Consider the following 26,957-nt stretch of genomic DNA (forward strand, 5'->3'; position numbering starts at 1 on the left):
ATCGATTGATCGTAGTCGAGCGTCGAGAAATGGAATTTCACATTATCGTAGTGTTGGTGTGTATGTTAGGATAAGCATTGCCGATAGCTTTCTGTTTAGTTTTAAAATCGTTGCGACGACGAGCTGGTGCGGGTCTTGTGAGTCACGTGGGCTTAGGCTAAAAAATATGTACGTGCGTGGGTGTGTGTTTGTAGCGAGTGCCATGCGTTAAAACAAAGCAGTCTTCGACAGCGAATGTAAGCGACCGGATCAGCGAAAGATAGCGGACACCCTTCTTTTACATGATTTTTTTAAATGATAATTTTTTAATAATCATCCGCTCTATCATCCATACATTAATATTTCACCTGTGATTCCTCATAAATAGAATCGAGTTATAAATAATAAATGTAATTAGATGTGTACAGATTAAATCGCATAATTATTGACAAAAGGAGCAAACGCTGTCATAGTCTCAGCTATTGTACTTAAGAGCAAGACAAAAGTAAATATAGAATAAATGAAATAAATGCGGAGTAAAGTTCGACAGTTTTGCGTAAATTCCGCAAGATTTCCATAGGAATGGCGGGTTACTTTGAAAATTGATGGCCGATAATTAGCGCGATCTGCGAGGCAATCCGATCAACCAAACGGAAGTATTTACCGGTACTAGATCGATACAGACTAATTGTAGGATTATCCCTTAATCTGACAATAACGTTCGATTGGACGGCAACAGGAATCGCGTGATGTTTACTTAATTACCAACCGCGCTATCAATTGCATCAGGAAATGGACGAGACAGTGTTAGCATCCGTGAATCAATGTTTCAAAGGGCTTAGAGGGATAAAAGTTGCAACTGGGTAAGGGTAATTTCCTGAGTACAAAGGCGGCCAGCTCTAGACGTATGAATTCAGTGTAACGCCAAGTAATGCCGCGTTAAATAATGCAACGATTAATCACCGGTGTTTAGAAACAGGCCTCATTTGAATGCCTGCCGAGGAACCTTCAATAGAATCTCCAATTAAGACGATTCAGGGAATCCTTAAAGGGGAAGATCGCCGAACGCAATTAATTTTTTTTACGATAGTTAAAAAGGAACATTCGTATGTTTTCATAAATTACGAAGATACGTAAGAGTTTTCTGTTCATGTCATCTAATGGTCCCATAGAATCTTCGATCAAAGTGATTCAGGGATGCTTGGAGGAAGACATTGTCGACTGCAGTGAATTTAACATAGTTCAAGAAAACGCATTCGCATTTTATGATACTATGAAGTAGAAATCTTTCATATTCTCTCTGGTGTTCGATCTCTATTAAGTATAACAATAGAACACGATTCAATCAGGGAAGAATGATTATTCAACATGAACTTGATGCAAGAATTCTCCATGAAATTAATGCAAGAATTCTCCATGAACTTAATAGAAGAATTCTCCATGACTTCTGGTAATTCGATGGAACCTTTAACCAAAATGATTTTGGGATACTTGCAAGAAGACATTGTCGAGTGCAGTGAGTTTTAAACAGTTGCAGAGACGTGTTTGTACTTCACCACACACGTTACAAAGAAACGCAAGAATTTTTTACGATACCTGACATTTCAATAGGATTTGCAATTAAGACAATTCAGGGATCTTCGAGGAAACAGTTGTCGCGTGTAGTGAATTTTAAATAGCTGAAAAGACGCCTTCGTATTTTACCATATATTAGAAGGAAGTGTAGAAATTTCCCACGACATCTAATAATTCGGTAGAATCTTCGATTAAAACGATTCAGGGATGCTTCAAGGAAAAGGACGTCTATGGCGCTGTAAATTTTAAACAGTTGCAAAGACGTATTTGTACTTCATTATATATTACGCAGGAACGCAACAATTATTCACGATACCTGACATCTCGATAAGATTTTCTGCGAAGACGTAGTATGTTTTGAGCGTAGAAGAAGAAGAAAGTTAAACAACAATTTGTTATTATTTACTGCTTTGAATGGAAATGGATTTTATGCATAATAATTAAAAGGACACGTTAATTTAGCGCACGTGACAAGAAATGTAAAAATTTTATACGGCTAAAATTCCCTCTTCTTTACTCGAATAATTTACAATTCCAGTAGTGTCCTTCGATAAGTCTCGATGTGTCCACGAAGCTATCTGATGCTTTCCAGATAATTAGAAAAAAAAGCTTATTCGTGCTAATTTCAGATCCACAGATACGAACTTGTTACACAAGTCGGTCACGTATCCGCAGCAAGTTTTGCTCGCTTTCTGGTGGCTCGTCCTCCTTACGCTGGATCCATAACATCCATAACAAAACCTATTCACTAAAAAAAAGAAACGAAAGAACATCAATACGAAAAGAAGCGAATGGAAAGTTCGTGGTGGAATTCAATAACGATGTAAGGGGAAAAATCGATGTATACTTGGAAAGAGAGTGAAAATCGTTGGTTTCCGAGTCGTTGAGTCTCTTGCGATACCTATGCAAAAAATGTTCAGATTTTTATACTAAAAAAAGGAATACTCAAGCGAAGAAAAACCTAAAGAAAATTATGTATTTCGTTATCACGTACAAATATTCCATAGATATACAAAGATCTAACGACGATAAACATAGCAATTATACAATAATTCAACGACTATTTTATCATCCTGTTAACCCTTTGAACACTCACTGAAATAATATGCAAATGCGATAGAAAAACGATACTCAGTCTGTCTCTCTGTCTTCAATTTCGCTGAGACTGTCTCACGTGTATTTTAATTTCCGATCTCACGTCTGATCTGAATATCTGAACGTCTTCTTTGCCAACTTAATGCGGTTCCGGATTCCGAGTAAGAAGAAACGACAGGGGAACATCGGCACGAACAGGAACGAATAAGAAATTCGCGGCTGGTATTCGATAAAGATGCAAAGAGAAGGTGGACAAGCGGAGAAATCAACGTAGGCTTGCGAAGAAAGTGAAAATCGTCGGTTTCCGAGTCGTCGAGCCTCTCTTGGAGAGCATCTGGTGTCGTTAATTAAGACACGATAGAAAGATAGGGAGAAAAAAAAAAAAAAAGAAAAAGAAGAACGGAGTCCGGAGGTTCGCGGAATAAGTTTGCAGGTGGTAATTGGTAACCTGGAGTACGGATAGCTCTTCTTTCAGAGCCGTCGGCGCGAAAAGTCCCGAAGAAACTCGAACAAAACTGTATCATTCCAGCGAGAGCGCGCATAATGGGCGTTGATTAAATCCGCTTCTAGCTGGGACACCCACTCTTGGATTAAAATAGCGTGAAGCTTTTCTTTCTCCAACCGCCTCGTTCCACTTCTCTGGCTGGGTTGCCCAGGTCCCGTTTCTTCCACTGTGTTACCCTCTTCTCTGCCTCCCGGCCACCCGTCGCTCGCTTCGAAACTTTTCTCTCGGCCGATCTTCCGTTTCGCTTTCCCGCCAGCTCCCTCCCCTTTGCCCGACGAAACCTCTAATTCTTTGCGTTCCCCGTCTTTTACTTCCTCCCGCCCTTCCTTCCTTCTTCCCGCCTCCTTTTCTTGTCCCTTCGTGTTTTTCATTTTCCTATTTATTCGTCGCGTGGTCGACGTTGATTGAAATTCACTTACGAGTAACAATAATAATAATCACTATTATTATAAAAATTGCCATAGAAATTGTACGTAATACATAGTGAACACGTTATACGAAGTTCCCACAGACTGAAACGATAGTGTGTTCAAAGTAGAGAAGTCGCAGGAATGTTTAACCCTGCTGTCCTCCTCGCTTCTTCTGCACGTTCGTATCTCTTCAGATATCTGCTTTGCTCCAACTACATATTTTATTCATAGCGTGGAACGTACGCAGAAGGTAGAAAAATTCGATCGTATAATAAAGCCAAACGTTTGTAAACTATGTATATTTTAATAACATCCATCGAAATGTAACATCCATCTCGGGTAACAGAGAACCGAGAAGGGCAGCGGGATTGTTAAACACGCACAGAACATGTTCGCTGTAATACAGATGCGATTAAGGGGGCCGTAGTTAGCTGACGTAAGTCGAGCAACAAATCCGATGAAAAGGAGCACATACGTATAGTTGTTGTCACGCGCGTCACGCGTCACGCGACGATGGCATCAAATCCAATTTCTCTTTTCTCTTGTTCCTATGTTAGACTTTCACATTTTTTGTTCTCGCATATATTTCGGTAAGAAGTCGAGGACAAAAGTTTCCAGGTTGATGTCAGTCGGAGTTCAGTCGCGAGTAGCGATGGCATCGAACGATCGAACGACTGCGTGTTGTACTGGCAAATGCAGGACAAAGTACCGATAGCAAAGTTTCAGTTTATGGTATTGAATTGTTGTTCGTTAGAGAATATGTTTTATTCTGTGCATTTACAAAGCGCGCGTTCCACAAGATTTTCTACATTAACACTAAATGTTTGTACATTTCTGTCTTGATCTCATTATATCGTTATATCTCTTTCACCAAGAATACTTGTCGCTATTTTAGTATTTGAAAAAATGGAATTTTGTAAAAGCAGTACTCGAACCCTGAAAAGCAAGAAACGATGTATTGCAAATATCGATATAGAACATTCTTTTTAAAAACTATTTGCGAACATTCTGTTTCATCTGGTTTGGTCCCCGCCTCGTCTATTCTCTTTCATTCTGCTTTTAATCTGTTAATTAAGAGCTCAGTTTATTTTTTTTTAAATACGCGTAAGATAATCGAAATGTTACATTTAGACGCAAATCTACTTGCGACGTACAGCAGAACCTCCCTTTTCATCCGAACATCCGTTATGCGAATATACTACTATATATTCTATATATTCTATATATTCTACTTATCTGTACACAACATGTAATATTATACATACACAATAAACATGTACATATTTTACTGGCGTTCACATACAATTTATTGTTTTCTTTAGTCGATCGAGTGAATTCTGATCATAAGGTCATTGTACACTCGTTCATTTCTTCTTCCACGGTACTTGACAGTTTTTTTCTTTAGTCTTCCGATAATAGCTGTTTCTAATTTTCTAAAGATAGCTTTCTCGGAAGATTTATACCTTATTTTAATATATTGTAAATTAATAAAATTAATGAATCAAATTAATAGAAGATTTCTAGCTTATTCAAAGATACATATAATCTCCTTTTCTTTTATTTCCCCATTATTCCTCTTATGTCTTTAATATATTTACTCGACCAATAAAAATCCCCAAGGAGCCGTTAATGCCGCGTTGAAAATTAGTTTTTGATATATTGTAGTATCGTGAACAGATTGTCTAAGAAATATCGGGTGGACCATAAACAATGTTGTGAGAAAGCCTAAGTGCCGATAGGCCAAAAGGGTCTGGAAACTTCAATGGACTCAGAGGCCCATCAATGTGTCGTTGACCCTTCGGTCGAATAGTTACGCGGAAAAAAAGGTCTTCGTGACCATGGCCGCGGATCGTTGCGGAACACGTACTTGGTGGGGCTATGAGAAAAGACAAAGGGATGCTTAAGGAAGAAAGACGAATTAACATCAGTAGTTAGATAACCGGCTAGCTGTGCAAACGATCAACACCTCAAATATGGAAAGAAGACTGAAAAGGGAACACCCAGCAGACCTCACAAAGGACACAACCTAACAAACACGAAGATGGTATCCCGCTGGGGGTAGCCACCCACATGATAATCAAACAGTTAAAAAATTCTACCAAATGTCCAAATTGTGAATGAAAAGAATTAAATAAAAAAGAAGTAGTTAGTTGAGAAATCAAAGTGTTGTCAGCGTTGTCGAGGAGAATGGTCCGCGTGAAAGAAAGCGTTGGAACCGTAGTGACGACAGTTGTGAATTAGCTATTTAGTTGTCTGAGTTATAGCACATTACTGTATTTAGTTCACGTTCAATAACCATCGTTTTCTGTTTAATTCATTGTAAATAGATCTATCGATAAATAAACAAATCCTACAATATAATATATATGTCGGGTTTACATTGGAATTTTGAGCGGTTGACGAATCTTCACTCGAATTGGCCATCGTTGTTATGTATTCTAACTGATCTTTATTGGTACAAACGTGATTATTACAGGAGTTAACAAGTAGTAGCGGCGGTCGTACAATCAAGATGTCGACGACAATGATTTTAGGTTCGATAACGAATCCACGGTCAACGGGATGACGAATGCGATGTAATATACGATGCTGGTGTGACTCAACGTACAAGTAGAACTTATCTGAATGAACTGAATCGCAGTCCAAGTGGGACTGCCCTTATATACTCCTCTGCGTACCGCTCGGGTCAATCTTTGTTTTTAAGGAGAGCTATATAATTACTGCATACCTCTGTCAGGTACATGTAACGTTAATTCACATCAGAGACCAGGCCACACACCGCGGGCAGGATGGCGTCCAGATGTCTGCACATCCTTGGCGTGTACCCTCGATAGTCTTAAGTACCCACGAGGGGTCTTGGAATTTTCATAGTTAAGGTCCTTCGGACCAAGCGAGTATCTCTTGTCTTAGGTTTCCTTTTACGTTTATTGTTTACTACGGGTTAACACGGAAAGTTAGTTTTCCTCACGTCTGGTATGTCCCGTTAGCAACTTTCTCACGAGGGCGGCTAAAACCCTTCCTGGTCCACCAACCGTCTTATTATCCAATCGGAGACGGTGTCTACTGCCCTCGCTTTCCTAACCAAAATTGTCATCAACAAATCCGATAGTCCCGTGTCCTTAGACACACCCACCCCTAGCTTTCCTCAGACACAGTATCGTCGGTAAAGCTTCGCTTATTCTGTATCCTTAGAATAGTCAACATATCTTTACCGGTCTCTACCCTTATAACAGTCGCGTACTTAACGTATCAGTGTAACAAGTTTTACATAACGTGGTTGAAGTGAATTGTGATTTATGTTAATTCAGTGTGCATTCCATTGTGATTGCTGAATCCATAATAAAGTTAATTAAAGTTAATTAAAGTTAATTAAAGTTAAAGAATTAATTAAAACAAAATCAATAGTTGTGTTACGACTCAGTTATTTTATTTTATTATCCAACCCTCAAGTTTACGTAACCGTGGCTACGTGCAGTGACCCATTATGTCACTTCGAGCCCAAGCCCACTGTCATAAACCTCGGGCACCCATACTCGGATTAGAACATTACAATTATTTCTCAGTTTTATTATTTAAGTGTATTTATAATAAAAGTCTGACTTAACGTATTGGGGATCTTCCCGAACATTCCCAAAAGAAAGGCCCCGATGTCCTTTCATCTCCGACATATATATAAGATTTAGAGTTGTATAGATTGATTACGTCGTGAGATTTAGCGTTGATTTATCGAGATTTATTAGATGTAATGCTGTTATTACATTCTCATTCGAATGTAATTCTATGCAGTTAGTTATGTCGAAAGAACTATACGTGACTTAGCAGCAAAAAGATACGAAATCTATAAACATTTCAAGAAACTGTCAATTAATTTTAATTCGCATCTGAATAAATGAAGCTGCATATGAGAAAAGTGATCGTTCTATTATTCGAAAATTCCATTATCCGAACGACTTTGTGTCTCTGTTAGTTTGTACAAAGAAGATTCTACCGCGCTTAGTGCCATCGCTAGTCGCCAGTCAGTAGAAACGGACGAAGAACTTAACGAGTATCGCATCGAGCTTGCTCGGCGAATCAGAAACCACGCTTTACACCTAGCAACTTCGTTCTTTCGATGTGAACAGCTACAGTTAGTTTTGTTCGCTTTGATCTAGGGATTCTCGACGAAGAAAGATTTTTCAGTCAATTATCGCCGCGTTTGTGGTTGCCGCAAGTCGCAGCGTTGCGAATCGATCGCTAAATCGCAACTCCGCTCGAAAACCATCGAGACGAAGGAAGTTTTCACAGTATGCGTCTAAATGTATAAAAATGTCTAAAAATGTCCCTTGTTTTTCTAATTATGCTCATTGCTTCGCAGAACGATTATACGATTATCGCGTATGCATGAAATACGATATATTTATATGGAAAATATTGGGCTGTAAGGTAGGTATTTGTTCATGAAATGTAAAGCGAAATAACAAATATTGTTATTATTAATTTGAAATAAACGATAGAGTTAGTAGATGATGCAACGCAGATTTGTTTGAAAGACATTTGACATTTGATGTCAAATTTTGGGACATTTCTCACAGTATTTTGATATTGGGTTTTCCCAATAAACGAGCGTTTTTCGATTTTGCAAATGTCAAGTGCAAATGCAGAATCGAAACCTCGAAAAGCCACTGTTTAAACATCTCACTATGGTGAAAGTTTGAAGTTCAAAATTTCCCATAGTAGTTAATTAAGAGTTTAATAATTTATCAAAAATACAATTAGCAAAGTGAATTTCTGTAACCGCGAGATTCCGATTAACAGCGTCGTTCATCGAACGTGTTTTCTATCTATCGCATTTAGCCTGTAAAAAAAATCCAAATGTCTGGCTCGAAGAACGGCCAAAGCAACCACGAGCTGGCCATTATTTTTGTCCGGTGCAAATCGAGGTTTTCACAGGTCGATAAAAAGTGCAGTGGAAGAATCGGGGCGCAAGGGCATTTGTAAATGAGCCGATGAGAAACGAAATGACGTGCCAACGATAATTGAAAATTCCTTCATCGACGGAATCGAACGTGTAATAAAATGGATTCATTTAATTTAGCGGACAAAAGGGCAAAAGGATTGTCCGCGATGCGTTTCACGGTGTAATAGATTGCTAGAAATAAGCTGAATTAATGATGAAACAGGAGAATTTAAATCCAATCGAAAAATTCTTCGGTTTGGTACGGATTCGACTACGTATAGAAAAGAAGTTCGCAATAATAAGAAATATTATAAAATATGATGAATAATTGATAGTTTAGTTGAGTTTATAGCGACGAACGATGGTTACATATAGTTTACGTTATATTTCGGTTGAATTGTACAATAGTTGAAATAATAATCGTTTTCGTTATATTCGCAAATTTACAATAAATTTCTAAAAATCAGGCGCAAGTACAATGTACGTAAAAATATGCAGAAAGCTTGAACAAGGTTCTAAACGTTCTCGTGTCTTTGTAATATCTTTTTTTACAAATCCAATATCGACAAATTTCTTATTTTATGGATCTTACGTAACGACGTTTTACAAATTTGATGAAACGCAGCGTATAAGCTGATTAAAATCAATCTGCACGGACAATAATATGAACCGCGTTAGAAATCGAATGCTGAATTACATGGAATAGCATATTGTCGACGATATAATTATTAGGACGATCGACTGTGAACATTTTGCTAATTAATCGGACCGGATAATAGAAAATCGACAACCAGAAATCGAAATGTATTTCATGCGCGGCCAGAGACCAGCAAATTCGTAACGCGATAGCCGATAATTTTTCGGATAATTTTTAACGAGTGTTAGGTTTCGCTATGTGAAACGTACAGCCGGTATTTTCATCTCATATTGCGGAAATGCTGGAAAATACGATGGTATTCTCCCGTGCTTTGCCCCCGTCTTCTTTATTTTATTGTACACATAAACATGTAATACACGTTATAATACAATTTTCATTCCTTTTTTCTACTTTTCTTTTCTAAATATTCGTCCATTTTGTTGGTATAAAAGCATCGTACGTTTGCCAATTATTCTCATCAGACACGAGAATACCTTTGTATACGCGACGAAATGAACGAGATATTTTATTCAAACGTAATTCTCTCTTAGCTAAAATAAAAACGAATAAACTGTAACGTCGAATAAATTTGTTGCCGTCGAAGAAGATTTTCCGCGTCTCATTCCACCGTTTCGCTTGCTTTCAACACGATTTAGATTCATTTAGAAGCCATACTGATTACTCGCTTTAATATTAATAACAGAAAGTCAATTTACGATTCACTATTTTGTAATTGAATATTAAACAATAATAGAAAAAATATCTTTTCTCGAAGCAATTATAACATACCAAAATTCATACATATCAAAATAATAAATTAAAGTTTCGTTTGAAACGAACAGATTTAGCGTGTAAAGTTTGAAATTCAGATGCACAAAAGCCTATTTGGAACGGATCGACGTTTACGAGCCGCAAATGGGACGTTTTCTCTCGGATTGAAACTCAAAGCCGGCCAATTACGACGCCACTTTATCATCGCGACTATTACGAAGAATTTTAAGGGTCGCTAGAAGTGGCGAAGATAGCGATAACGATTTTTATCGAGGGTAATTGCCGACACGTGAAATTCCTTCAGTCTCCCCTGAAAAAGCCCATTAAATCACCTTAATCTTTAATATCTCAGATACCGCGAGAAACGTTCGAGGAATCCGTTTTCAGCCGACGGCCAATAAAATGTTCTCGAGTCTAATCTCGTGTAGACTCGATATCCTTAACGAGCCTTTGGAACCGACAAATTGTCCGCGAAGCTTTCAGCGAAACGCTGGAGAACAGATTTTCCTCCGCCGGATTCCCTTTGAAGGACCGCCGGAAGTCGCTTACGATCCGACCGCACGATAGATTATTTCTTCAACTTCTTATTGTTAGTTGCACTTCCGTTTGATTCCTCGGATAGCTTCCTCAGCCGTGGCACAATAAATCGCTGATGCTTTATCCTCTCGAACGATGTTATTTAGTTGTAGTTTAATCTCTTGATTGAGAAGAAGAGGATCTTTATTGCGGAGCTAGGATATACGGTAGCTGACGAAAGTATTTGAACATTCGTAGAAAGCTATTGTGGTCTGTGTTGTATAAAATGCAACTTTTGTAACTTTATTGGCGTTACAACGACACTGGATTGTATTGGTAATAGGCTAAAATAGGTAGAATATTCGAAATGAAGTTCTTGTTGCAATATTTAGCGAGTGGAAGAAACGCATCTCGTTAGAAAATATTTCTAACTTTCTAGCGCGTTATATCTTCGTCGCGAAGAGATCGGAAGAATTGAATTTCTACCAGCAACAGTCGACACGATCGAAGAAAAGCACATTCTTTCGCTATTCTTCATAATTGGAGGAGCATTTGGTGCTGATAGAGGGCCTATTAATGGCAAAACAAATGGTAAACAGATTCGTTTTCGTCAGAAAATATTTCTAACTACAGCACGTTATATCTTCCTCGCGAAGAGATCAGAAGAATTGAATTTCTACCAGCAACAGTCGACACGATCGAAGAAAAACACATTCTTTCGTTGTTCTCTATAATTCGAGGAGCATTTGGTGCTGATAGAGGGCCTATTAATGGCAAAACAAATGGTAAACAGATTCGTTTTCGTCAGAAAATATTTCTAACTACAGCACGTTATATCTTCCTCGCGAAGAGATCAGAAGAATTTAATTTTTACCAGCAACAGTCGACACGATCGAAGAAAAACACATTCTTTCGTTGTTCTCTATAATTGGAGGAGCATTTGGTGCTGATAGAGGGCCTATTAATGGCAAAACAAATGGTAAACAGATTCGTTTTCGTCAGAAAATATTTCTAACTACAGCACGTTATATCTTCCTCGCGAAGAGATCAGAAGAATTTAATTTTTACCAGCAACAGTCGACACGATCGAAGAAAAACACATTCTTTCTCTGTTCTCCATAATTGGAGGAGCATTTGGTGTTGACGGGGGGTTAGGTTTTCCTTTTAAATTTTTCTTCCAAATTTTTCTCGGTGTATTCATGATATGTTAATCTCACGTATCTTGTAATACATATCGTAATTGTTATACTACGTGTTATATTATCGTTACTTTAACTTTTCCTGGAATTCTAAGAATCGTATTTTTCCACATTCTTTGATTTTCTCTTATTACTCTACCCCGCCGCAACTACATCTCAACTTGAAGACCATTTCAACTTCAGCACTTTCGCCGGCTCTTCGCAATCGCCATTCCTCTTCACACGCAATCAACTCCCAAAAGACCAAAGGGAAAAAAGTCAAGAAACCCGAACGATCCATCAAAACCGTTTTCCTAACGCCAACGAGATAAATCTTTCTGACCATGCTCTCCCTTCATCGTGCCTAGAAACCCTCGTCTACATTCCTCCCTACCCCCCCCCCCGCCATCGGCGGGGTCGAAAAATTTATTCACCCCCTTCCGTTATTTCCGGAATTAATAAGCGTTTTCGTGGGATCGAGCCCAGAATACATAAATACGATCGAGCCGGTGGTTTTAACGGGCGCACGTAAACCCATGGTGCGTCCATTATTTCGAGGCCGCGGTGTTGTTTTACAGTTCGCGATCTCGTATACCGTGAGTCTAAATCTTACGAGTTTTTTCTTTTCTCTTATGTTTTTTTTTAAATAACATATTCCTTGGATTTAGACGGTGGAACAACGTTCGCTTGAAAATACCGTATTCGATGTATAAGTGTACGAAGGATCTAAGTAGGTCAGAAGAAGAAAAATATGTGGAACATGGGTGGAAGATTTGAGCGAATTCGATATAACAAATGGAAAGAAGAGAAAAGAGTTAAGATAGCTAGGATGATCGACAGGAAGTTATTCTACGTGGGAAATTAAGTCGAAAATGTAGGGTGAATTTATCATACGCGTGCACCAGGCGGATTTTTAACTAGACACGTTCAAACTCTATCTTCTTGGAAACGAAGCCTTACACGGAGAAACGTTATTCTACGTTTTCGACTTATTTTCACACGTGGAATAACCTCCCGTTGATTATTTAGCTCTGCCCAGTCTGAAATCGTCAGAATGGGACAGTCACGTTCAAGTATATTTGATAAATTTTCAAACTAACTCGATTTCCTCGAAAACTAAACCGGCAGTGAAACAATTTTCTTCCCTATTTTCGTTCCTATTTTTCCACGAGGAATCGTGTCGTGGCCCGCCTTTACGTGCAGCTCGGTCGGACTCTGTGTACATACGTGAACATACGATATATGTAGCGAATAACTTCCTTTCTAATAGCCCGAGATCCTGAGATACAAATAAACAACAACTACAACAAGGTTCCAGCAGCTCATTTTACTTAATTTATTTGCCAATTGTTGTCTCTTAGCTCTGCGGATTTGGTATGGGTAAGATTATGAAAAATTCTAAGGCTGAAAATAATTTGAGAATTTTGGAGAAAATCGCGCCGCGTCTATTATTATTTCGGCTCCTCTTTCGGAGCTCGTGAGTATATACGCCGTGAGCGTGAAATTCTGACGCGAGTCAGATTATCAAGACTCTAAGAGCGAAAATAACGGAACTACGTGGGAGATTCGTTCGCGAGAAGATTTAATTTAAGAATCGAGTTGCATCCATGATTTCCAGGACACGTTCTCTTGCTCACACACGCTGCGAGTCCGAATCTTCGACACGAGTGAAATCACAAAAGGTTTCCATGTCCGACAATAAGATAAATCATCGAGATTAATAAAGTTTGCTTTTAATAAAACCTTCGTTCTTAACAAAAGATTGACTTTTTACATTTCTTAAGCGCACCTATGTTCGACTAATTCCCAACAGGATTAAAGTTGCGATCAACAACATCGAGAGTACAATTTTCCCTTTAAATCGAATTCGACAATTTCTCGTATTTTCGTAGAACCTGCCACGCAACTTTTCTAATTTCACCTGTTCCATAAACACGGTAGGTCCGTGATATACACGAGGAAATCTCACGGGAGAGATGTCATGGTTGGCTCGCTATTCGTGCAGATGTTAATGGCGAGAAGCAGCGCGTCATATGAAACGACGATGGACGGTTCCGCGAGGATCGTCGTTATCTTTCGGTAACAGGTCCCATAGGGCGGCTCTACCCGTCGATAACTTTTTCATTCTTAGTTTTCTTTTTGTCGTTGCGACCTTGGCCCCACCCCCCTCGTCTCTCTGTTAACCCTCTAAGAGAATCTCCCCTCGGTTGGCGTTAGGTTGCCACTGGACCTCGTTTATACGGTACGCTTTGTGGATGATGATGTACGAGTAACGACCGGATACAAGGGAGTTCCATTTGTAGAAAACGAGCTTTCGTACGGGTTTGGCTTGTTCGCTTGTTTACGCGGCGACACAATTAGGGGTTGCGGGCGTGGAGCGAAATTTTGATGGGATTGTTATTAGGGTTGCGAGTTCTGCTATAGTAGCGGGCATTTCATCGTTCTGCTGTATCAGGAAATATTGACAGAGAGGAGGGTTTCTCCACTTAAATGTCGTGTACCTTTTCAGCTTTGTTTCACGAGGGTCCGTATGTTTTGAGGTTAAAGCCGTGAAGTGAAATCTCGATGATCTTGTTATCAATCATGCGAGAGTTCTTGCTCGCACGGAGGACCGTGCGTTTCATCGTTTCGCTGCATTAAGAAATATCGAGCGCGTACAGAGCTTTCGAACTGAAATATCACGTATCCGTATTTCTATGCGGAAAGGTTTCTTGTTCTTTTTTCTTCTCTTTTTACCTTGCAGCTTGCCAGCTTTTCTTCGACCTTCTGGAGCTTTTAACTTTTTCATGCCTTGGCGTTTCGATTTTTCGTCCCTTCGACTTCTTAAACCTTGATAAAACTGCTCCTCGACCATTTAAATTTTCATCCTCTTTCAAACTTTTATTATCTTCCCGACAAGAAAATCCACCATTTAAGTTCGAATGTTTTAAATTGCCCGAAACAACGGACACTTCGATGTTGCTGCGTTCGTAAAAAGACAAGTTTCTGAAACTTTGAAAAATAACAATTGCGTTACTCGCGATATCGCGCTTTCATCTCTCGGGGCTCGAACAGCCGCGTCATTTTTCACGCTCGGGGCCGCTTTCACCGAAACGTCTCAGTTGCCTGAATCTCTGGTGTGTTATCAGGAACGTTACCCTAAGCGTTTTCTTCGGTTTACAGCGGCTCGTTCCGAGCTTCTTATAAAAGCATGCACACGCAGCAACAACTGGCTGCTCGTTCCTCTTTGTAAACGGCGTCGTTCCGTTTAAACGGCCTGGCCGTGAGCTGGACGCGCTCGTCTGCCGCGTTTTCTCGCTTGCTAAGCTCCGTTTCCAGTTGTGCTGGGATCGTGTCGACTCGAGAAACGGCGCGTTAAACGCGCACCAGGCAAATTAAATAAACGCAGCTTCGTGAAAATCAGCGCGCATTCGCCAGTACACGCGTTCCAATGGACACTGAAATGCAAAATGCTTTGCATTCAGACTCTTTTGCTGATCGGCTTTGCATGTTTCCCAACTGCTTTCGTGGTAAATTATTCAACATACAGTGGTATGGCAAAGCTTTACGGATACATTATGCGAAACTGTCCAAAGTTTCGTTTGCTATGTAATACGACTATCGTAGATACGATCAGCTGTAACATTATAATAGCAAAATTTCGAAGCAAAGCGTATATAAAAGTTACGAGATATTTATTGGAAAATGTACGGTAAAAAATTAGTATACGACAGGAACGGTAGTTTTTAACGCGCAATTAGCGTTATAAACGATCTCATTAAACACCTTGGCTTGTTAACATAGCGAATAATTGACCATTCGAATTGCTGGATTAAATTAAACGTAATTAACGATTACACACGTTGTTACTTGTTTTAAAAAAAAAAACCTACAGTACAACAAACGCTATTTCCAAGAATCGTGCAACGTACTTTCAATATTTGATCGAAATTCTGCATGATTTCTGTATCGCACACGTTGCTGCTTTATTTCTCAACAAAATTTACCATATAATAAACGATATTTTTTTTACCTATCTTTGAAAGAAATCTACGACATAATAAACGCTAAATACAATTGTAATACTTGTAATATTTGTATTCGAGTCCTGGCCAAGGGATAATTTTTGTATCCCACGCGCTGTTACTTATCTTCCAAAAAAAAAAAAAAAAAAACAAGAAAAATCTACGATATAATAATTCCCACAAATTGTGCTTGCAATATTCATATTCAAGTTCAGTGGACGTATATCTAATTTAAACGTTCGCGTACGAAAATACCAAAATTTCCGGCTGATATTAAACAATGAAATGAACATCAAAACGCAGAGGAGCTCGATTCCGCGGTAAACGACAAAGAGGCAGCGACCTTCTTTTTTTCTCGGGGCGAAGCTGTACGTAGGGATAGCACGGTGTGCGACAGCCGCGCTTTTTCGAGGATCGTCTGTAGCCTCGATTTTAACGAAGCCGTGCGCGGCATAATAGATAGGGAACGCCGTTCAAAAAACGCTGACATACCGATAGTCGCGTTAGCTTCTAATTTGCGTGATCAACGCTCGTAGCAGCCAACGCTACTCGCCAATTCGACGGACGCCTCTTGTCCTCTCTCTGTGCCTTTATTTCTCTCTGTTAGTCGGCTTCCTCTATGCATATCATTCCGTCATCGTCGCACATTAATCGAGTTGGTTCGCACGGATATAACGTGGCCTGCTCCATGGAAGAAATATAACGAACTCGTGGAATTGGTTAGATACGTTCAAGCATATCCGTGTTTGTAATTATCGGAACAGCTGCCAGCTTGAACAGAACGGTTCGAGTTGAGCCAAACCGATACGGAGATAACGACGTCGATCGATTAAAATTACCAAGCAGCAGATTGCGAAAGTTATTGGTAGGAATTTTAGAAGAAACGATCGTCTGTCGAGCCTTGTATAATTTTTTCATATCAGATTCGTTTGAAATTCGATTGAACGATCGAGGATGAATTAAAGAGTTGCAGGTCGAAAGCAGAAATCTGATTACGGTGGAAGAAATAAATAGTAATAGTAATTAATGCTTGATAATAACGAAGAAAATGAATAATATATTATTGGTTGGTTTTTTTAACAATAAACAATTTAACAATAAAACAAAGCGTCGTCAATTTGCGTTTATTGGCAAAATTTATATATCGTTACTACGAATCGATCACGTTGTTCGGGTATAGGTACATAGTCTGTTGGATTATGGTAGCTTACGTATCGGAAAATGTCTGAGAAAGTAAATCGATAAAGTATCTGGTGACTCCTAAGTAACGATTGATTTCGTTTCAACTATATAATACCACGGGCGACGCACCATTTGCGGGTTGCAATGAAATTGATTCTGTCGGTTCTCAAAAAGCTATCGGCCGGCAGACAACGGATGGGAAATAATGGAAAAAATGTGCGCGAAGATAAAAATTTACATCGGTTTCCGGGCATCGATTCACGTCCCTCTTCGACACTTTAATTTACCTCGGTTCCGATCTTCCTATATTTCTTCGATCGATTACACGCAGATCGTTTTATAAATGGCACCGCGCGTAATTACACTCGGTCCACTTCTATCTTCCTCTGCTGCTCATAACCTTTTTTTTTTTTTTTTTTAAGCAAATCGATTTCATATTATCGATGAATATTTCAAGAGCGGAAGGAACGTGGACGTTCGTTATAATAATTAATTGATTCATCTGTTTGTATATCCTACGCTATTAACTACAACTACTACACCTAAACTATTAGGTGGACAAGATAATAGTTTCACAAGCCCGAAATAACATTCTTCAAACGTTTTATTACGCTTGAGAAAATCGTACGAGCAAAGGCTAAATATTGTAATACTTGTAATACACCCGGTACAATGATGTGTGTAGGATACGACGTGTAAAGGGAATTTGAACAGGAAATGGGACATTTTTCAGAGAACATCAGTCGAAGGAAATTATGTCGTTGGCTCGCCGGGCCACACCGCTGTAATTCCACAATCCTCGAGGGGCCAAAATTCGCAAATTCCATTTCAATATTAATAACATGCTTGCGTATATGGTAGCCCGCACGTCCACTTTATTATTTCTTCCTCGTTGTTCATTTTTTTGTTCTTTCCTTCTCGCTTATCCTTTCCCGCGCACGTAGAAGATTGGGGATGAAATTTTAACAGTGCGCGCTCATTTACGACACTTGTCTCTCTTGGAGACAGGCGGGCTGGCCTCGCGTTCCATCCGGTTTGTCAATTTTTTCCGAGCGATTCGTTAGGGAAATCGACGCTGCATGGTAGTAACGTGATGGCGTGAAAAATTGCCTGTTCCATTTTCTCTCGAAATTGATAGCTCGATATCGAGAGGTACAGAAAGGAGCAAAAAGGCGAACGAAAAATAAACGGTCGGCTCGCGTAACGAAGGAAAATTAATAACACTTTGTATTTCGCGAATATTTGGTTGCACAGTTAAGTGGAACGGTCGTTTCATTTCGGGGCGCAAAGACAACAGCCAATAAAAAATTTTCCAAAATCTCATGCCCGAGACATTGTCGAATGTTTAGCTCGTAGCTTTCATCGCTGTCTTTTTCTTTCCCAAATTAGGTTTCTTTTCTTCAAACAGTTTGCCAATTCTTCAATTGTAGCGAAAACGAGAGAAGGTTGCTGGATCTTCGTTATTCGTAGGAGGATCAAGCTTCTCGTATTTCCATGTTCGTTCCGGAATTTAGATACTTTAGGTTTCGGAATTTCATATGAAATTTCTTTGATTTTTCAATTTGTATTGCGTGCAAATGTAGGAATGTGGATTGTATTTAAGAGAAGAGAGTCAGTGATATTTTGTCACTTTTCGAAGGATCAAGCTTCCCTTTCAAGTTATATTCTTTGAATTTTATTTCAAAATTTAAAATTTGAGATATTTTTCATGATTGTTCTTCGCTCGAATTTAGATGTCATAGTATGTGTTACATTTAAGGAAGGAAACTCGTTGCCTTCCGCAAGGAACGTATCCCCAGTTTTTCGTCGTCGATTTCGTTCGTTTCGAGATATGTTGCAGCGGACTAAGAAATAAACGGTACGTATTTTCTTTTTTATCGACGAAAAAACATTTTAAGGGGCTGAAAAAAATGGTCTGAAAATAATGGTATCAGGTGTGGATTTCATTGTTTCTGTTATATAAACGTAATCTTTTTGAATGAAATCGTTGGGAAAAGTTGCGTCACAATGTGAAATAAAAACACAATGAAAAAGGGTAACCCCAGTGAAAAATAAAATACACAATTTACTCGATTTTATTGAACAATTTAAAAACAAAAATAAAATACACAATTTACTCGATTTTATCGAACAATTTTATGGAGGTGAACTGGCACTTAACTTTATAATAGAAAATCACCAAATATACCGTTTTACAGATAGACGAAACAACGAAAAATAAAAATACAACGATCTGCAAACATCGCTTTTGTCTGTAAAATAGAAATTCAAATGACTCACACCGCCAGAAATTATATTTTCTCGTATGAATGTGATGATAGTTATTTCTATACATATTTATAGTTATAGCATATATATACATATTGTTTCTATATTTCTCAGCTTAAATTTCGTTTCGATACCTACGACAAAGTTAAGAGATTGTGTTTGTTATTTTCCATTGTGATGCAACCTTTTCCAACTATTCGATCCGCAAAGGCTGCGTTTATATAACCGAAACAACGAAATCTGACACTTTTATTTTTCAAGGGTTTCGTCCCTTCAAACTGTTGTTTTTCCATCGATGAAAAAAAATACCCGTCGCTTACTTTTCATTTATTTTATTAACAACATGTTTCGAGACGAACTAAATTGACGAAAGACACCATCTTCCTTGTCAGCCATTCAACGAATGTTTCGATTTCTTCGTTCTCAGTTTGTATTTGCATCTTTCGCTTATCCTACATCAGTTCACTTTATCGTCTAATATCAGCAGAAAATTTCGATATCTTAACGTATAGGAATTTAAATTGAAAAATTCGGGATACACCACGACTGATCTACATCCCTGCAGGATATACGACGAATTATTTAAATCACGATAATAACAGTTAATGTGTCGCGTTGGAGCTTGCACGAGTCTGTAGACTTCCTCCTATACCTCAAAGTAACTTGCCAGCTCGTAGCTACCAGAGAGTGACGAGCAGGATAAATTGCACCATTGCCTATTAACCGGTTCAGCCAGGCTAAAGTATAGTCTCACCCCTTCTGGCTGCATGGAAATTCATTCTTGGCCTCTTTGTGCCACTATGTCTTACAACCCTCATCCTATAGCTTCTGTAAATCCTATTTACGGTTAGCGAGAAAGTAATGTCGGTTTTTAAGCGTACCAGGGTAAACAATTTTAAATGTCTCGTACTTCACCGTTTACGATCAAATTTTACCGGAATGGTATGTTCGTTCTTCGTCTAAATTCAGAATTTAACGTAGACCGAGCGCTTTGAATAATCTGGCGTGGAACTCGAGAGAATCCGTTTATCCAAGAATTATGAAAAATCGAAAGATCGTGCAAAACATATAAATAAATCATACGCGGAGTAGAATATTTCCTGGTCAAATCACTCACCGAATATCAAATTAATACAACGATTAGAACAATAGAATTTATTATTATTATTTACGTTAGAATTTATTACAAATTATTACTTGGAATGTTTTGTTTCAATCTCGTTCTCGTTCCATACAAATAGAAAATAGCTTTGATTTCTGAAGAAAATTTGCACAAGATCTAAAAGAGAAAGTCTACTACTCCATAACGTTCTCGGTTAAGACTTGTTCTAAAATTAGTTCCAATTTAATGTTCACATTTAGTGTTTAAGCATATCTGTCGCTCATTGGCATCCACCACATTGTTTTTCGTGGCAATCACCTCTCAAAGCAGTTAGTAATTATTCAATGCAAATTCCTCTCAAACTCTATACTACGGCATTCATTGGCACGTAGCGCGTTATACGATTAAAAGAATACAACATTTTTTAATTATTGTACGTACAACGTTGTCCAGAACAAATCCGCAATTATCTCCAGTTAATGACTCGGGCATTCAGCATCTTCCGCTGGAATTAATTTGAAAAAACCGTGGATATAGGTCAGGTGTGCAGTCAGCTTTCTTTTTTCCTGTCGGTGGAAATATCTGAATAGGTGCAAGGAAGAAATAATCAAACGGAGGATGGTGCCGGTGTCATTGTCTGGTAAGAAATTGCGGAGAAAACAACGTGTCAGGCTGAACGAGTCAAGGCTGCGACATTATCCTCGGCAAATCCCACATCGACGAGGATTTCACAGGCAACTGTGCACGAGGAACGCGCGATGGCCTTCTGTGCATCCCGGTATGTTCCTTTGGCCGTGGCGCGTTGCTGGAATATTTGGGAATGCCGTCTTGCAATAATGCATGCGTGAGAGTTGATAGACTCATCAGCCTGTGAAATCTAAAGCGATCTACGTGGGATTTCTATGGAAATCAGCCAAACGAGGTCGTTCACGTGTGAACCTGGCTCCTCTGATAGTCCGCTTCACCGATAGTTCCAAATGTCAGAGAATTGGGAATTTGCGAAGAATTTTGGCAAGCATTTTCTGAGAGTTTTTGTTACGAAATTATGATTTATATGAAATCAACGCGCATTTCATTTGACAAAGAAATATCGCTAATTAAATTTTGCCCTAAGCATCTGTTGAGCTACTCCAAAGACATCGAATAATTCCGTAAGCTACAAAGTAACGAGAGATGGATCGATCGGTACAACATTCTCGAGGATTTCCTTGGAATTTATTTTTGCCCCTTCGTGTCAGTTTCTCGCGATAAATAAATGTACGGAAATAAATGATTTGTTTGAAGAGTTCGATATTAATCACATACACAGAATATCATTTGCAACGTAACGGAACTTAGAACGACTTTATATACTTCCACATGCTTCGTATAATTCGTATACTTTCCCAAAAGTAATATTTCCAATAGAAAAATGAAAATTCGCTAATTATTCGAAATACCACGGAATTTGGAAAATTTGCAAGATTAATTGCAAGTATTCCGTATATAGTGGGTGCTAAAAAATGATATGATTCGAAGCAGAGAAATGCGAATTTAGATAAAGCAACACGTATGTAAGTACGACGTTGATCGCGATAAAATTTGCTGCGCGTATATAAAAACGAGAGATGTTGGACCGATGTCAGGTCGTTTGCATGGCCGTGCATAGTTTACGAGATATTTAACAATAAAAATCGCGTTTCACGCGTTGCCACGTAAAGTATCTCGCGCTTTATTACACGTGCTAGCACGACGACAACAACCCAATAACAATGGTAATCATCGAGTTCCCGGATTGGTAGCCTCGTAAATGTTCATTCTTTATCGTCATGTATATGTATTTCTCTTCGTTAAAAAGTTCCCGATCGAGTAATAAAAAATACTAACAAAAGTATAGGATCGAACTACATGCAAGTTCCATTTGAGTAGAATGGCTGGTTTACTGTTCCGTCAGGTTAGACGTCATAAGTGACAGTAGTATAACCCCCTATGGAGTCGGCCATACAGACGTATACTTGGTGTTTTTAGAGATGGGGCAGCTTTCATTCAGCTTATTCCACTTCGATCTTAGCTTTTCAATAGATTTCAATGGTTCGATCTTCACTTTTAAATAGATCTTAACGCGTCTACTTGAATTTTTACAAACGTTTCACTGCTTTCAGGTTTCGATTTTCATTTTTAAACAACTTCCATTGTTTCCATTTCGATTTTCATTTTTAAATAGTTTCCATTGTTTCTATTTCGGTTTTCATTTTTAAATAGCTTCCATTGTTTCTATTTTGGTTTTCATATTTTAAAAGACTTTTTTACCGTTCCTGTTTGGAGTTTCATTTTTAAACAGATTCCAATGCTTCGACCCGCCACCGAGTTCTAATCGTCTGCTTCGTTTCGAACGATGTTTTTGTATACAGTCTTTAAAATGTTATTACGTCGGAAATAAAGAAGATTGATGCTGATGGAGGAGTAGAGCTCCCCGAACAAAGGCTCTTCTTCCTTATTTTATTTTCGTCTTTAAAAGATTGAATTATATATATCAGGTTTCGTGAAATGTTTTATTAGTTTGGTTTCTCTTTACAAACGCTTCCTTTGTAATATCTCGTTTAAACGGAGTTACTGTTAGGCGTTAAACAGATACATTATTTCAGTCAATTAAAATTGATTTTCAAATGTGAAACATTTTTCCGTATACAAGTCATATCTTTTATCGATATGGAAAAATACGTGGATAAACATTTATACACTGTGTAATCAATTATAATTTGATATCTACAAATGGAAATAAAAATAATTCTGTATTGTATAGCGGATGACGCATACACGAATATAGATTTATTACATTGTGAATAAAACAAAATAGATAGATAAAAGATTACTTGCAAAATGTGTGGGCAACTGGGTACCTTTGATCGATTTTATATGATTTAAACATAAAAAAAGATCATCGAATACAATAAACATGACGATAGTTAAAAAACAAAAAAAAAAAAGAAAAGAAGGAACGTACATCGCTTCGTTACACGCTAGCAAAAAGTACAAGAACCCTTCTTTCTCTGCCTACAAAATTTCATCAAATTCTATTTTAAAAATAAAGCGTGAAACACGCAGGATATTTTTGTGACCAATTCAATACAATCTTCGTTGTACCTGGGACCATGCATTTTTTACTCTATCACACATTACCGAAACACAAGTTTATCCTACTTTTCATCTAAATCTTAAGCCTCGCGCTAGGAATTTTATAATTCACATTCGTTCGCATATAAAAATTCAATACGCGAATGCCTGGAATTTGTTGAGAATCGTCATCGCTATTTCATCGTTTCTACTTTGAAGCCAATCTTCTTTCGTTCATCGTCTCTGGGCGTATTATGCTATCGTACGACGTTGTTGATCTGCCGGACAGGATATTTTAAAATCTCGTACGTTTCACGTTCATAGTTTCACGCGATGATACAGCACGCAATGACACGGTAAGGGAACACCAGCAGAAATATCCTCAGGCGTTTGGGCTACTGGCTTGACGTTTATATTGGCCTCTCGATATATCGGGCCCGTGGAAACCGGATATCGGTTACAGGTGCGCTGCCCATGGTGAAACCTTGTTAATCCGGAGTAATTGGGAATAGATGTGGTTAATGGTTAAAGGAGGGCCACGGATTATTGCGGTTTGATTTTCGTTACGATGGGGCAAAACTTCGTCAATTCGGGTTAATTAGAAACTCGAGGCAGGGATTAGGTGTATTAATAGGGTTAAACCGAGGATTGATAGCGGTGCGATCGAGAAAAGATTGATGATAGCGCCGCCTGTCCAACTTCCGGTCCCCTTTTAAATGGCCGTCCAGATTCTGTGGGTACGCCGCATCAACGAAGATATTTCATTCGAAGATAGGACTCATACGCATCTTTCAATGATTAATCGACTATATCGTAGTATTGTTGTATATTAATCGGAATATTGTATTGGGTTGGCAACTAAGTGATTGCGGATTTTGTCAGTACCATCTAATGACGAAATCCGCAATCACTTAGTTTCCAGTCCAATAGTTGTGAGTGGACAACGATCTAAAGTATATACGCAACGAATATGGTGGAAATTGTTCGCAAGAATTTTAGAACGCGATAACCAATTCACGATTATATAATGGTTTACGAAAGTATTTGAAATGGTAGAAATTCTTGGCGAATATATTGCGTGCGCTGTACGCAACAGTTTGCAATTTTATTATCACAACACTGTTAACGAGAAACGATTATCGTGATTGCATTGAGTTTCATCTGTTCACCAATCTGAAAGTTTGAAAGCAAGCACATATATATGTCGGAAATGAAAGGAAAACCGGAGCCTTCCCTTTGCAATTTTGGGAAAGTCCTCTAATGCTTTAGCCTAGATAGAATAGTAATTTTTTGAGATTTGTGATAGCGAGATTGGGCTCGAGGTAACAACTGATCGCCGAACGTAGCCACGGTCACGGGATGGACGTTTTGCCTGACGGAGGTGTGGAGTGGTTGTATGGTTCTCCCTAGAAATGTGCTTGTGGCGGCATACGGCCTCAAGAACGGGCCTGGCCACATGGGATTGTACCTCGGAGGTGTCAGTATAATGGGATACACGTTGTATTAATAATCAAACTCCAGGCAGAAACTGCTTAGCAACGGCGATTGGGACTTTCTCGATGCTTCCAACGAGTATATAACAAAAAAAAAAAAAAAAAAAAAAAGAAAAAATGCAATCGTACAGCGAGGAAAATTTCCATCAGTTTATGATTCGTGCGATCGCCTTGGAGAGTGACATCGAGCAGTTTATACTGAGCGTCTCAGCAGTCGTATTTTGTGCTTAAAATTATTCTTCGCATAGTAAGGAGTTATCTCGTTGACCGTGGATTCGTTTGAACCCAAGAACATTGTTAACAGCGTTCATTAAACTCATTATTCGTTAAACTTATTATTCGTCAAACTTATTATTCGTTAAACTCGATATTCATTATACTTTGTAAAAGTCTTGTATATACATGTAAATGTAATCTCTGCTTCGTAAAACGATGGCTAATTCAAACGAAGAATCGTTACGCGCTCTAAATTCTAATGTTAACCCGACATATATATATATATATATATATATGTCGTTTGAATTATGTTCGTTTGAATTAGCCATCGTTTTACGAATATATATATATATATATATATATATATATATATATATATATATAGGAATTACAAAATGTTTAGAACAGATATGTTAAATAAATGATATATCTTTTCGTACGGTCTAGGCGAAGAATTTGAGGTGTTGAAGTGAACATTTTCTATGTTATATTATAATATAAAGAGATCTTGACGTTTGTGCGATTAAATGGCAGTTTAAACGCTTGTTTAATTCATTCAAATATTCGTTGTGTACTAGCTAATTAAACGAATAAAGGGATCCTTTGTTGGAACGAGTTAGAACAGGTAATTCGATATTTTGTCGGAAGCGTTGCTTCTTCAATCAGTGGCGATCCCATCGAGGGCAATATCAAAGTAATTTCATTTTATCGAGGCAATTCCTCTTTTTTTTTCTCCTCGCAACAAAAGCTCGCGTGTCTCTCAGCGGAGATGGCAACAGAAATACACGTGACCATTTCTGTCGCAGGAAACGAGATACTGTATCGCGATGAAGCTGGAAATCTTCTGATCTATAATGTCACATCGAGGAAGCCGAGGAAAATCTTAGACTCGAGTAATAACGTGAGTATAACGTGTTTCTCTTCTATTCTTTTGTCCAATGTCAACAGGAAATATCTCTACCTGTCAAAAAAAATAATCCACTTCTTCCTATTCGATATTTATTTGTACATATGTAGAATTTGAATGATATCGATTGATAACGTCGATTGTATTATCGTATACGTGACGTTTTAAGATTAATTTAGGTCCAATTTCAAGCTGCGGATTAAACGAACATATGTAGTTCATATAAGTGACATGTTTGATTAAAAAAAAAAAAAAAAAGAGAAAAAACACAAATCTGGGGCAATTATCGCGTACAATATATCTGCAATATGATTTACACATGATTTGTTTATGCAGAAATATTGTACGTAAAAAATAGAATTGGATAGCGAATCTGTTAATAAAATTACGTCGTTCGACTATGTAAATTTTATTTTTATGAAGAGGATTAACGAAATTCTATGTGACATTGCAATAAATTTCGCAAAAAATTCTCTAGAAATATAATGTCGTGGGATTAATATTTATTGTGGTCTACGTTCAATTTTCAGGCGCTGATATCGAGTTTCGATCATCAACTCTCAGCCGACCGAAAATACCTTCTGCTGGCCCTCGACTACCAGAAGGTAAGCTACATTTACGCGGCACATTGAACTAGAATTCGGTCTTTATCGGCGCCAGGAGCTGGCAGAAATGAAAATTTCGCCGTTATGATGCCGCGGATGGGCCGGAACTGCGAATAAATTTCGAACAGACTGACCGACGAAATTATCTCGTTTGATAGGTTTCGATCAATACTCGCACCTGCTAGTCATTTACATCGGCGGACAAAAGTGGACCAACGATAGGCGAATTGCAAAATCGTTTCTAACATACCTGAAAAAAATAGTAAAAGTAGCTCGAAGAAAACTTGAATGCAAACAAGAAGTAAAAAGAAGAAAATTAAGCAAACTCTCGGCGATGAAGATGAACGATCCTCTCGCGATGAGTTCGATGAATTTAATTCGAGTTCCGGCTTCAAACTTTTCCACTGATTCTAGTGGAACCAAGAATTCCGTTTTTCAAGTTTTCTTTCGTCCGAGGGAATTGAGGATTCATTTTCAGAAGTTTT

The 26,957-nt window shown here is 38.3% G+C and overlaps 1 protein-coding gene across 7 annotated transcripts in view; it reads left to right on the top strand.

Annotated features, from left to right (window-relative positions):
* LOC138187694 (venom dipeptidyl peptidase 4) overlaps positions 1–26,957 on the top strand; it is a 301,114-nt gene that overhangs the window by 61,732 nt on the left and 212,425 nt on the right. For all 7 annotated transcript variants that reach the window (XR_011175244.1, XM_069128730.1, XM_069128733.1 and 4 more), the window contains 2 exons: positions 25,767–25,861; positions 26,398–26,472. Coding sequence is in view for 6 of the 7 variants with exons in the window: in XM_069128730.1 (XP_068984831.1) it covers positions 25,767–25,861; positions 26,398–26,472 (170 nt within the window). In the remaining variant the exon portion in view is untranslated. The remainder of the gene's footprint in view (positions 1–25,766; positions 25,862–26,397; positions 26,473–26,957) is intronic.

The sequence above is a fragment of the Bombus flavifrons genome, chromosome 15, assembly GCF_040668555.2.
Source record: "Bombus flavifrons isolate JBK064 chromosome 15, iyBomFlav1_principal, whole genome shotgun sequence".
NCBI lineage: Eukaryota > Metazoa > Arthropoda > Insecta > Hymenoptera > Apidae > Bombus > Bombus flavifrons.